At 44.0% G+C, this 13,665-nt stretch overlaps 1 protein-coding gene across 1 annotated transcript; it reads left to right on the top strand.

The window, feature by feature from the left end:
* The first annotated feature begins 498 nt into the window (after nucleotides 1-498).
* On the top strand, nucleotides 499-11,621 carry Sftpd (surfactant protein D). Its single transcript, XM_052190856.1, has 7 exons — nucleotides 499-694; nucleotides 6,907-7,023; nucleotides 7,267-7,383; nucleotides 7,708-7,824; nucleotides 8,245-8,361; nucleotides 9,426-9,509; nucleotides 11,245-11,621. The coding sequence occupies exons 1-7, from the start codon at nucleotides 499-501 to the stop codon at nucleotides 11,619-11,621; spliced, it is 1,125 nt and encodes a 374-aa protein (XP_052046816.1).
* Nucleotides 11,622-13,665: the final 2,044 nt, after the last annotated feature.

Raw genomic sequence — 13,665 nt, 5'->3', positions numbered from 1 at the left:
CCACATGGACTTGGTGCCTGGTCCAGGAATGCCAAACAGCTTAGCAAACACGTGGCCATACTCCAGCCTGAGTTCAGTACAAGCATCTAGAAGCACTCAGAGCTAGGTTCATCTCTGCATCAGTGGTGTTTCATGTCGGTGCTAATTCAGGTAGCCAGGGAGAGAACGCATACTTGGCCTCAGATGAGTTAAGCCAGCTGTCTAGGACAGGACCAGGGATGAGACGGTCCTCAGTGATGGACCCTAGATGCAGCCATCGTTCTCACGGGACACCAGAGGTGAACACAACAGTCAACCCTGTTAGAGTGCTAGTCAGGCTACTCACTCCCTCAAAGGCCAGACCATGCCCCCACCTCACAAACTGCCTTTGGAGTCTTACTGTCTTTTTGCTCTGAATGCTCACCAGAGGAGAAGATGTGGGAATGAAGGTTTCTCTTCTCAGGACTCAGCAGCCACTACCTAGAACCTGCCTCTTTTCTCTTCTCATCCCTGCAGGCCATGCTGCACTTTCTCTTCATGCTTGTCTTGCTTGTACAGCCCCTGGGCAATCTGGGAGCAGAAATGAAGATCCTCTCACAGAGATCAGTAGCCAACACATGCACCCTAGTCATGTGTAGCCCGACAGAGAATGGCCTGCCTGGTCGTGATGGACGGGATGGGAGAGAAGGTCCACGGGGTGAGAAGGGTGATCCAGGTAAGCTGGGACCGAGGGGGTTGGAATGTGAACTAACCTAAACCCCCAGGTGCTCTGTGAGCCACTTGGATATGAGCTTCTTCCTCCTAGGGATTGAGTTTCCCTGGTGTCCATGCTACCTGTCAAACACATGGGTTTTTGTTGCTGTTGTTGTTGTTGTTTGGGGTTTTTTTTTTTTGACCCACCATGTGTTTCCTCCCATAATCCAGCTGACCTGACTCCTTCCTTGGGATCCTTGGATTCTTCTTGTTCTGAGAATGGGTAAACTACTGATCTAATCCTGTTCCAGCAGTTAGCAATTGTTCCTTTTGATTAAGTGGAGCCTATAGGGAATGTTAATTAGTTTTTAATATTTTATCTGCACTACCTATGTGGTGGGAAAGATGAGACTCCATAGACCTATAAACAGATTTTATTGGCAGAACCCACTTAAAACATTACAAGGGAAGATTGGAATTTGCGGTTCTTTGTACAGCATTGTGCTCAGGTATTCACTTGGAAGTCCGTTTAATCCTTTCAAAAGCAACAAGAACATTCCAGTCTTCTTTAACAGGTAAAGTGGGGGATGGTAAAGTTGGAAGAACAAAGGCTTCTGCATTAAACAGATCTTGACTGTTAGCTACCTCTCCGTGACTGTGACCTTTCGAGACACCTACTAAGTATCACAAAGTCTCAGTTTGCCTGTCTCCAAGTGAGAATAATGTTTACCAGATAATCTTTGACAAATGATGAAGCTAAAGACTTTATTTTGTATGGAGTCTTCCGGGCAAAGGTCAGTGTTCCTGCTGAGCAAGTTAGTGTATTCTGCAGTTTACCAGTGGGACTAATAAGCAAAGGACTTAGCTCCAAAAATACTGACCCTGCGGAGTCTCATGGGCAAGAGTGGGGAACTCAATAAACAAGCAACACAGTGGACGGACACACTACCCTGAACTGAAGCTTTGATGGGATGAAATATGATGTTTCATTGGATGGTCCCTATAAGAGCCCGAACTGGAAGTCACCTTCTCTGTCTTTTGGAGAGAGTTCACCCTACCAAATTTCTTCCCTATGTGTGATACCCCAACATACACTTTCTTCCCAACTCTATATGGCAAGAAAGCAAAGGAAGCCACCTGCACCTGTGGATACTATCACTACAATGCTACCATAGGGGCAATACCATACTGCCTTTGATGCCTCCTGTGGGACAAGTGGTAATCAGTGTGTCACCTAACTATTTACCTAAGTATTTACATTACCAGAGACAAGGAAGTGGGCTTGACTATTCATACAGGTGAAACAAGAGGGCTAGCTAAACTGTGGCGGGCCTTTGATATGCAAATGTATATCATGTAACACTAATCAATTAATACCGTAGAACTTACTGAAGTATATTGGTCTTCCTAAAAGATATTACACTGGGTTTCACAAAACATCTCAGTTGCCATCCTCAATTTCAAATAAGGGCACAGGTCTGTTGGTGTCATTCCTTTTGCAATACTGACTTTCTCTTTGCTCATGAACCTGTTTTTCAAACTGACTTTCCTCACTGTTCATTAGACTGAAGCTCTCAGGCAGGAGAGATGTATTAGTGTTTTAAGAGGGGACACATCTCTTACAGAAAATCTGAGTCTATTTGTTCGGTTGGTTGGTTTTTTTTGTTTGTTTGTTTTGTTTTAGTTTTTTTTTTTTTTAATGCATGTAAATACACTGTAGCTGTCTTCAGGCACACCAGAAGAGGACATCAGATCCCATTACAGATGGTTGTGAGCCACCATGAGGTTGCTGGAAATTGAACTCAGGACCTCTGGAAGAGCAGTCATTGCTCTTAACTGCTGAGCCATCTCACCAGAGTCAAGTTTATTTCTTTTTTTTTTCTTTTATTTCTTTTTCTTTTTCTTTTTTCCTATATTTTATATCCTTTATTTCATTTTTTTCTTTTTTATTTGATATATTTTTTATTTACATTTCAAATGATTTCCCCTTTCCTGGCTCCCCACTCCCCAAAAGTCCCATAAGCCCTCTTCCCTCCCCCTGTTCCCCCATTCATCCCTTCCCACTTCCTTGTTCTGGTATTGCCCTACACTGCTGCACTGAGCCTTTCCAGAACCAGGGACCACTCCCCCATTCTTCTTGGACATCATTTGTCATGTGGATTAAGTCTTGGGTATTCCAAGTTTCTAGGCTAATATCTGCTTATCAGTGAGTACATACCATGATTGATCTTTTGAGACTGGGTTACCTCACTTAATATGATGTTCTCCAGCTCCATCCATTTGTCTAAGAATTTCATGAATTCATTGTTTCTAATGGCTGAATAGTACTCCATTGTATGTATATGGGGACACATCTCTTACAGAAAATCTGAGTCTATTTGTTTGTTTGGTTGGGTTTTTTTGTTTGTTTGTTTGTTTTGCTTTAGTTTTTTTTTAATGCATGTAAATACACTGTAGCTGTCTTCAGGCACACCAGAAGAGGACATCAGATCCCATTACAGATGGATGAGATGTGGTATATATATATATACCACATTTTTTGCATCCACTCTTCTGTTGAGGGACACCTGGGTTCTTTCCAGCTTCTGGCTATTATAAATAGGGCTGCTATGAACATAGTGGAACATGTATCCTTATTACATGCTGGGGAATCTTCTGGGTATATGTCCAGGAGTGGTATAGCAGGGTCCTCCCGAAGTGACATGCCCAGTTTTCTGGGTTTCTCTGTGTAGCCCTGGCTGTCCTGGAACTCATTCTGTAGACCAGGCTGGCCTTGAACTCAGAAATCCACCTACCTCTGCCTCCCAAGTGCTGGGATTAGAGGTGTGCACCACCACAGCCTGGCCCGAGTTTATTTCTTATATACCATTCATTTTGAATGACTTACAATCACTACCTATAACTCCAGCTCCAGGGGAACTGACACCCTCCCTGCTCTGAACTCTATAGGTACCTACAAACACACACACACACACACACACACACACACACACACACTCACACACACACCAAACACACTTAAAATACAATAAATCTTAAAAGGTAGAGTGAGGGCATGGGAATCAAGAATGTGCTCCTGTACTTACATGAAAAAGTCAGGTCAAATATAATTTATCAAATGTAATTTAGCAACGGTTGTTCTCAATATAAAGCTCCAAAGGAGGTCTTTGTCAAACAAGTAATCTGTTGTACTCAAGTCTCAGTGAAAAGAACAACTACCATTAAAGTTGTATAAGTCGTGAAAATCTCACAAGACATTTGAGAAACAGTAAGCTTCTTCAAGTCCTTAGGTTCCATTGAGTACAGGCAGTATCTAAATGCTTAAATTCTGTTCACAAGACCAGGAGCTAATAAGTAGGTTTAGTCTTAAAGATCTTGATCTTGAGGAGGAAATTGAATCACAATGCTATAAAATAAACTGAAAGATTATTATTTCAATAAATAGAATCATAAAGAAAAAGCTATAAATAACTTCTCTATATCTAGCAATCCCCTTCTATGTACTTTATATTCATTCATTGACCTTTGTGGGTCAGATGTCTGTGTTGATGTAGCATACTCTTTGCTTGACTAAGAATAGTCTGATAGTCACAGCCATGGCTCCACACCAGGTCAGCCATGAAGCTCAGGACCTTTTGCCTCTTTGAATTTCTGTGTCTTAAAACACCTGCTACTTTGCCCTAAGGCTCTGTCTCCATCCTTTCCTGTTGTCTGTTAGCTCAATGATGCTTCAAATTAAAACAAGAAGACTCCATATGGAAAAGAAATACTGTGTTTCTTGTCCCAGTTTGCATGTTGGTTGATTGGAAGGAAGCCAATGACACTTAGAATAAATAGGCTCTATGGGTTAAAGGGTAAGAGAAGGTTGGTCTAAGACACAAAGTGGCCTCCTATATAAATGGGCTGGGGCTTGAGAGCCATCCAGAAGTGACCACAAGAGCAATGGGACTTGATATAGCAGCTCCCTCTCTGAGATCCCCATTTCTCTCTTGATCCCAGAGGGAGCTGGGGATTGAATGTTGGGTGGTTTTTTCCCCCACAGTGGTCTTGGAATTGGTCTCATCCCTTTATATTTCCTGCTATTTGGTTGGGCGTTGGGCAAAGAAACCACTAGTCACTTTTGATCGTCTATTTGGAGGATTTTGAAACCTGCCAGTGCCCAGAATTTGTTGATAGGGGCAGTTGGAGCCTAAGAAGAGACACTCTTGAGCAGGTGATGTGGAGGCAAGGATTAGATGTATGGGTCACTGTAGTGAGACCTCAGGCTAGGGAGATGCTGAAACTGAATCAAGGACTGCCTACCTCAGCAGGATGCATAGTTAGACATGTGATGTACCCCTGCCATGTAACTCTCTATGATTCATCATGGGAAAGACTAGGAAGCCATGATCTTCCAGGAAATTCACATACAGCCCATCCTAATTGCACTTCTTGCCCTGGGAAGGCCTGGTTTCTCTTGTTTTCAAACCTGGAATTTCATCTCTTTTCTCTTCTCTCTCAAATAATCTATATAGGATTTAGTCTCTAAACCCCTTCTAGTCCTGCTTCCTCTGAGGATATGGTATGTTGGACAGGGCTCTGCGAAGAGAAAAACATACTATACTTCCTCTTCTTCAACAGTTATTCCTGCCCCATGATTCGTTCTGAACTCTTAAGATCACACATGCAACAATGCAAGCTAGCCAAACCAGTCCACTGTTATCAATGCACTCGCTTCCCAAATGTTTTGACTAGTCACTGTTCTACATTCAGGTTGGCATATGTTTTAGTAGCCATATAAAACAGAACATGGGGCATTTGTCTTTCTTTGTCTGGCTTTCATTTAATATGATGCTGTTCATATCCACCAATGTTTCTACAAATGATGGAATTTTTTAATTATGAGTAGATAATACCCCACTATAGATTTATACCACATTACCCATTCATCCATTGATAGGCATATCGTAGGCTGTTGGTATATTGTAACTATGGCGAATGATGCTTCAATATGCATAAGTGTGCAGGTATCACTTTGGTTTATTGATTGCATTTCAATTCTATAGAATTATATGGTAATTATATGGTAATTATAGGCATAATAGAATTATATGGTAATTATCGTTCTAGTTTTTTGGGTTGTTTTGTTTTCTTTTTAGGAATCCCAACTGTTTTCCACAGCAGCTATACTAAGTCATTTCCTATATAAATCTTCCCTTTTATCCACATCCGCACCACTATTTGTTATTTCTGTACATACTGGGGGTTTTACACATACAAACACACACACACACACACACACACACACACACACACTACACACACACACACACTACACACACACACAGCACAACACACAAACAACAACAACACTTGGCTTATTTTGTTATATTTTGTAAAAGCCATTCTAACCACTGCAAAATGGAACTTCATTGCAGTTTTGATTAATATTTCCTAGATAGCTACTGAATGAAACTGAAATTGACTTTTTTTTCATTTACTTCCCAACTTTTATTTCTTCTCCTGATCAGTCTGTTCAAATAATCTATCCATTTTAAAATTAGATTATTTGCTTTTCATTGCTGTTTTTTTTTAATTCCTTACATTTTCTGGATATTAACCCTGTGTCAGGTTACTCTTTGACAAGTGTTTTATCCCACTCAATAGGCAGTCTCTTCACTCTGTTGGGTATTTCCTTCATTGCACAAAAGCTCTTAAGTTTGCTACAATCTTATTTTTATATTTTTATTCCTTGTGCATTTGGGGATCTTTGCAAATGAACAATGATCAAGTAGATAAATACCAATAAACAAGCTAGTATCTATCTGGTGCAATTTTTGATTTAAAAGAAGTAGTTTGCTTTCCTGGTACACACTCCCCATATACTCCCTCACATATGCACACACACTCACCTGCATGTACATAAACATCTACATTCTTGCCACTGATCAATCAATGCTGGAGGATTGCCTTCTGCTGACACAGAAGCCTTAGAGCAAGGGAAAGAACACTGCATGAAAGGTTGTAAAGTTCTTGACTTGAATTCACTTCCAAGCCAGCCAAGGATGTCTATTTTGTCTAGGTGGAGACACTAATATTTATTAAGTGGGCCACCACAGGACCAAGCCATGATCACCAGAACCCTAAAGGGATGCCAAGGACTTCATCTTGTAGACATCGGTCTCTCCTGGGCATAGGATTAACTTTGGGTGCATTTTGTTGTTGTTGTTGTTGTTGTTGTTGTTGTTTCTATAGGTTTGCCAGGACGTATGGGGCTCTCAGGGTTGCCTGGACCTACAGGTCCAGTTGGGCCCAAAGGAGAGAATGGCTCTTCTGGAGAACCTGGACCAAAGGGAGACCGTGGACTAGCTGGTAAGCAATGGGTCCTGGGATTCTGATAGTGCCTCCAACTGTTGCTTCTATCATGAGGATGTGTAAGTGTCAAGCACAGAACCTGTCCCAGGAGGAGGAGGAAAGATGGATGTTCTGAAGGGGGTACTGGGTTGTTTCAAGATGGACTGTTGTCTCTTTGGCCTCTGCTCTGACATGCATCTCCTAGGTTCCCACTTCCAAAGGGATTTACTGTCATTGACTGGGATGATCCTTTTCTGCCAGGGCCTCCAGGGCACCCAGGTATTCCTGGTCCAGCTGGAAAGGAAGGGCCCTCCGGGAAGCAGGGGAACATAGGACCTCAAGGCAAACCAGGTCCTAAAGGAGAGGCTGGGCCCAAAGGTAGGTGAGGTCTGTGGTTCTTCTGGGAGGGAGAAAAGAGGAATGACGGTGGACGCCATTAATGTGATCTGAGGCATGGTCAGACTGACCCGAAGAATCCAGAGTAATAACACCATGAAGACCGGCATGCATGCCTCTCTCACATCCCCCCACATCAACAGAATTTCTCCATCACCCTCCACAGAGGAACCCTAGGCAGCAAGGAGCAATGTTCCCAACTCTCTATCTAACCCGGTAGTTCTATGTGAAAGGCCCACTGCTGAGAAAATGTTGCACACTGAACACACTCTTAGCAGCATTTCTTCCTGTTTGTTGCTGTCTCAGGAGAAGTAGGTGCTCCTGGCATGCAAGGATCTGCGGGTACAAAAGGCTCTCCGGGTCCCAAAGGAGAAAGAGGTGCCCCTGGTGAGCAAGGAGCCCCTGGGAATGCTGGGGCAGCAGGTGAGTGATGAATAAATGTAGGACTGGGTGGAGGTGTACTGTGCCCCTCCCTAAACTCACCCATTAAGTAAGAACTGGGCTGTGAAGACAATCTGCTTCCAAAGAGGGTGAGTGTAGGGCCACGGGGACTAATCACATGTAGGAAGAGGGATGCTGTAAGCCAGAGGGAGTCACTTTTAGGTTAGGGTTAGGGTTAGGATTAGGGTTAGGGTTAGGGTTAGGGTTAGGGAAGTTGTATACAGACAAAGTTGATTGCCAGATGCTAAGGGCAGTCGTGCACATAGTGGGCATGTGTCTGGGTTCTGGGAAGAGTCTGTATGTGAGGAACGAACATAGCTGGGATAAAAATAAACTATGTCCAGTGAGGTGAAAATCCCGGGAAATAAACACACAGCCTAGCCAGATGCTCTTGGATTCCAGGACCGGCCGGACCTGTGGGTCCACAGGGATCTCCAGGTTCCAGAGGGCCTCCAGGACTCAAGGGGGACAGAGGTGCTCCTGGAGACAGAGGAATCAAAGGTGAAAGTGGTCTTCCAGGTAAGCCAGAAAGCTTCCGGTCCTGGGACCCACACTGGGATGTAGCCCTCTTCGGCTAGGCAGGAGCATCTCATTGGTATGGGTGGTGAACAGAACTTGGGGACAGCTGATAAGTTAAAGGGCCAATTATAATCTGGCTTAGCTGTCTACTTAAGTCATATGGGAAGGCAAATTGAGATAATTTCATTGTCTGACCATGGAGAATAGGTGACAGCAGCTGACTTCCCGGTTTATAGACTAGCATTGTACATCTAATAATCCAGTGGATGAGAATTATGTAAGTAATATGTGTTTCTATTCTTTTCCCAAGACTGTCAAAATGCCATTATATTTGCTGAATCTTGACTCAGAATGCCTTCTTGTTTGATCTGCCATATGCTTCAGGCTTAGTTGAGGTTCAGGGGCTTATTTAGGGACCATAAGAAATCTGTACACAGAATCTAGATGTCGTGAATCATACTTGTAATCCTAGTACTAAGGAGGCTAGACCAGGATTACTGAGTTGGATGCTAGCCTGGTAGCCATTAGATCCTGTCTTGAAAACAAGCAAACAAACAGACTAGGGAGATGGAAGGGTGGGTGAAATGCTCGCCATACAGACATGAACCCAGAGTTCAGAGTTCTAAAGTTCAAATCCCCAAATGAGTGCACCGTGACAGCCCTCTCCCCCACCCCCAGTAATCCCAGTTCTATAGAGGCAGAGATGAGATCCCTTGAGCAAACTGGCTAGCTAAACTAGTCAAATCAGCAAGCTCTAGGTTCAAGTGAAAGACTCTACCTCAACAGGTGATAGAGGAAGATGACCAACATAACTGTTGGGCCACATGTGCATAGACATGTAACAAGTTCAACACACACACACACACACACACACACACACACACACTTCCTCAACAAACAAAAACATTTTGAGAAAATAAAGAAAAGCATTCACAGCGGGGACCAGCTAGTAACAAGTTCCATACCTTGACCGTTACCCTTTTTCTGGAGCACCAGGTGAATTTATTCTTAGGCCTGTATTATAATCTTTACATGATTGTTTCTCTTATTTGCCCCCTAAATAGACAGTGCTGCTCTGAGGCAGCAGATGGAGGCCTTAAATAAAAAACTACAGCATCTAGAGGCTGCCTTCTCTCACTATCAGAAAGGTGAGTTTCTGGATCCAAATAAAATTGAGCTAGGGTTGCTCACTTGGCTGAGCTTCGCTCTAGGTCTAGGATGAGAATGAGCAAGAACTAAGTCTAAAGCTGGACTTGGGGCTTGGGCAACACATGTGTGCATGTGTGCGGTAGGCACACATAGGCATCAATTGGGTCCTTCTATGTGCTTTGGATAAATGAGTGGGCATATTCACGCAGCACACACAAGTCCACCCAGGATCAGCCCTGTGACAGCACATGACTCCTGCATGGCCCTGACCAGGGCTGCTTTTGGTACCGTACTGAGCCCATGGAGAGTCTTCCCCAAGATATTTCTAATGATACTCAGAGGAAAAAGAACAGTGAACCAGGGTGCAGCTTGGATTCTGACCAGTTTCAGTGTAGGACTGGAACACAGATTTTGCCAGTATCTAGTGTCTTTTGCTGACTTCCATGCATGGGCACAAAGCCACAGAGATGAGTGCACACTGAAGGGGGGATGTATGGTATGCTATACTGATGATGTTTTTGTGATGTCCTCTGTCACTTTAGAGTTAAGGAAGTGGAGAGGGAGTGACTTTGTCTTGCCCTCTCACATAGTCATTGCTACAGTCTTAATAACTGGTTGATTCCTTTCTGGGGTTCACTTTAATAGTTAATCCCCACCTCCAATTTCCCTGAATACATGGACCTCTCAAATATATTTCACTCCCCTCACCAGCATTTCCAGGGCTAGGAGGTCAAGGACAGCCTGGGACTTGACTCAGCCCTCAGATGCCCACTATTTCCTTGACTGTTCCTTAGCACATAGCACAAACCCTGGCTGACAAACCACCAAGGTGACTGTGGGCTCACTGCACTGTGTCTTCTGTACACTCAAAAGCAATTTCCCAGAAAAAGTTGTTCATTTCTACACAATAACTAATATTACCATGGGCTGAACATAAAAAGTCAGAGTTTTGTTTGGGGGGTAGGGGTGTGTGTGTGTGTGTGTGTGTGTGTGTGTGTGTGTGCAAGTTAGAGGTTGATATCAGATGTTCTTCTTTACCACTGTATATGTTATTTTTTAAATTTAATTATGTATGTGTGTGTGGGGGGGCCATGTGGCTGAATATACCATGGTGCTCATGTGAAAGTCAGGGAACAACTTTATGGATTTGCTTCTCTCCTTCTACCTTTATGTGGCTTCTGAGGATTGAACTCAGGTCACTAGGCTGTGTAGCAAAAGGCCTACACCTTTACCTGTGAGCCATCTCACTAACTCTTCATCTTGCCTTTTATGAGACGGGATCTCTCACTAAACCTGGTGCTTTCGGTTTTAGTGATATTGACTGGTCAGTGGGGCCTTCCACCCTACCCTGGGGTCCACTGTCTCCATAGCCCTCTGTCCCCGTGTCCAGCTTGTACATGATGCAGTGTGCCAGTTCCGCAGACTTGCACAGCTGGTACTTTATCCATTGAGCTCTGGTGTCAGTGTGAGTAAGGTTCCCCACAACTCAGGGCCTTGTATTGAACTTCTTTGAGCTTAAGTGCTCTTGTTTGTGAATAAGGAGAGATGGCTCTCTCTCGCGTAGAGTTCACTGTGGTGCTAGGACCACAGTCTTTGCTTCATCATTTTTGGTTCCCCAATACCCTTCATTAGAAGGTTGGGAGAAGGCTCCAGCCCCATCTCAAATTTCCCACAAGGCCAGAGCTCTAGCTAGGGGCTGCCACAACTTCAGCCCACCTTCCTTTCTTCTTCCAGCTGCACTCTTCCCTGATGGCCGAAGCGTTGGAGATAAGATCTTCAGGACAACAAACTTGGAAAAGCCTTTTGAGGATGCCCAGGAGATATGCAGGCAGGCTGGAGGGCAGCTGGCCTCCCCACGTTCTGCTACAGAGAATGTTGCCATACAGCAACTGATCACAGCCCACAACAAAGCTGCTTTCCTGAGTATGACAGATGTGGGCACGGAGGGCAAGTTCACTTACCCCTCAGGAGAGCCCCTGGTCTATTCTAACTGGGCTCCAGGGGAGCCCAACAACAATGGTGGGGCAGAGAACTGTGTGGAGATCTTCACCAACGGGCAATGGAATGACAAGGCTTGTGGAGAGCAGCGCCTTGTTATCTGTGAGTTCTGAGCCACTAGAGGTAAAAGACAGGACAATACTTGGCCAGAAGCTTAGCCAGTCAGTGTGCGATGGTTCAGACCTGTATGTTGTCAACATCCTAATAAAAGGTGTATAGCTTGGGTTCTCTGTATAGCTTGGGTTCTCTACAGAAAGCAGCCCAAAGGCAAGGCTATCACAGACTACATTTCTCAGAGTATCATGCACAACTGCCTTCCCATGCTGAAAAACTCTCAGGGGAAAGAGGGGCTGCCGTATTTTATCACTTGTAGGGGATAAAACTCCACCTCTATGACTTGTCAAAGAACATAATGCCTTTTTCTTGTCCCTCCTGCTTCTCCAACTTTCAGCTGTGTTTGGCCTGGCTGGTGGCACGCGTTTTAGGCATTCTCCTGTGGGCTTTCCTCCACTCTTGCCTGAGGTTCCTGCCATACTGGCTGCTCCTGGTGGCTTTTTATTGCATCTCTGTTGTTCTCCTTCACCATCTGCCAGGATTACACAGGCCCTAACTCTCAGTTCTCATTCACTCCAAGGTGAGATCTTCCCAGATCCTGGAAGAATAGTCCATTTGCAGGCCATTTCTGGTCATGACATTTTCTTTGATGCCTCCAAACTAAACAATGGCAGCCTAGAAACTTCTGGTCGCCTGAAAGCCTAGCAGAATGACCTGTCAGGAAATCTATCTGTTTCCCTACTTGATGTCATGACAACACCTAGAATAACATTCTTTCAAAGCCTTGTCAGTGGGGCTGAAAAGGACCTCTGTGCCATTCTAAACTCATCTGTAATGTCACGGAGGTAGAAGAGGAGCTGGCCACACTCATACTCACCCAAGCCTTGTGTGGCCAGACAGTTCCAGGACATTCTACCCCTTCTGCTTCAAAGATAGCCTAGCAATTATGCCTTATCTACTTTTAAAGTTTATTTATATTTATTCTATGTATATAAGTGTATCTGCCGGCATGCATGTATGTGCACGACATGTGTGCCTGTTGACTCTCTGGAACTGGGATTATAGATGTGAGCTGCCATATAGGTGCTGAGAATCAAGCCCAGGTCCTCTGCAAAAGCAACATGTAATCTTGACTGCTGAGCCTTTTCTCCAGTCCCATCCTCTTTATTTTTCAAATGTGGAAAGTGAGGTTGAGAGAAGGGAGAGGACTCAGGTGACAATGACTTGGGATGGTAGGGTTAATGGGTCACAAGCATGTTTGTTCTGACCTCAGAGCTAACAATTCTGTGTATTTGGGCTGTGTTTTGTTTTGTTTTGTTTTGTTTTAACATATTCCTCCAAACTTTATTTTAATTATACCTGTATTCAAGAAATGGGAAGAACAGTTTCAAGGGCTGCAAGTTCATAAAAGGGACACAAATACCCCCTCTCTAGGCAGGAACCTTCACTCTTCTGTCCCAGAGACCAGAGGAAATTGCCTGTTGTGTATAATCTCCCCCACCCAAACTGAATACCTCTTCAAAGCCCCTCAGCATGTCTTACAAATAAGACACCATGTTTTATGAGTCAAGCCTCACACATTTAGACAAAGTGAAGCCAATGTCCAACTGAGGCGGGTTATTTTTTTTTTCCTTGTTACTGGGAAAGAAAATTCTTGGCACCTCCTAAAAATTAAGTCAGTTGCACAATAAAGAACAAACAATTCTTGGGGCAGTGGCTTCACCGGGGCACACCTGCGGAGGAAGGTTAGAGAGGTACCTTTTAGAGTCAGGAGCAGGAAGCAACTGGGTTGTTTTTAAGCTAAAGAGGGCACTTTGCTATAAATAGATGGTCCCACGTGTGCATAAGAAGCACTGGGGGACAGGCAGGGTCAGGCAGCATCCCTTGTTCTGTGTCCCTTGAATCTCTTTTGTTCAAATCCTCCTCTGTCCTGCAGCAAGAGCAGGAATTCTCAACCTGTATGCCACAGCCCCCTTGGAGGTTACCTACCAAATATTTTCATTACAAGTTGTAACAGTAACAAAATTACAATTATGAAGTAGCAACAAAATAATTTTATGGTTAGGAGTCCCTACCATATGAGGAGCTGGTACTATTAGGAAG

The sequence above is a fragment of the Apodemus sylvaticus genome, chromosome 8, assembly GCF_947179515.1.
Source record: "Apodemus sylvaticus chromosome 8, mApoSyl1.1, whole genome shotgun sequence".
In the NCBI taxonomy this organism is placed as follows: Eukaryota; Metazoa; Chordata; class Mammalia; order Rodentia; family Muridae; genus Apodemus; species Apodemus sylvaticus.
Note: the sequence above shows the minus strand (reverse complement) of the source record. Positions and strands in the feature narration are given on the sequence as shown.

Coding starts and splice junctions, on each gene's coding strand:
- Sftpd (XM_052190856.1), top strand. CDS start 499: ATGCTGCACTTTCTCTTCATGCTTGTCTTGCTTGTACAGCCCCTGGGC. Junction 7,024..7,266: donor GGGAGACCGTGGACTAGCTG/GTAAGCAATGGG, acceptor CTTTTCTGCCAG/GGCCTCCAGGGCACCCAGGT. Junction 9,510..11,244: donor CTTCTCTCACTATCAGAAAG/GTGAGTTTCTGG, acceptor TTCTTCTTCCAG/CTGCACTCTTCCCTGATGGC.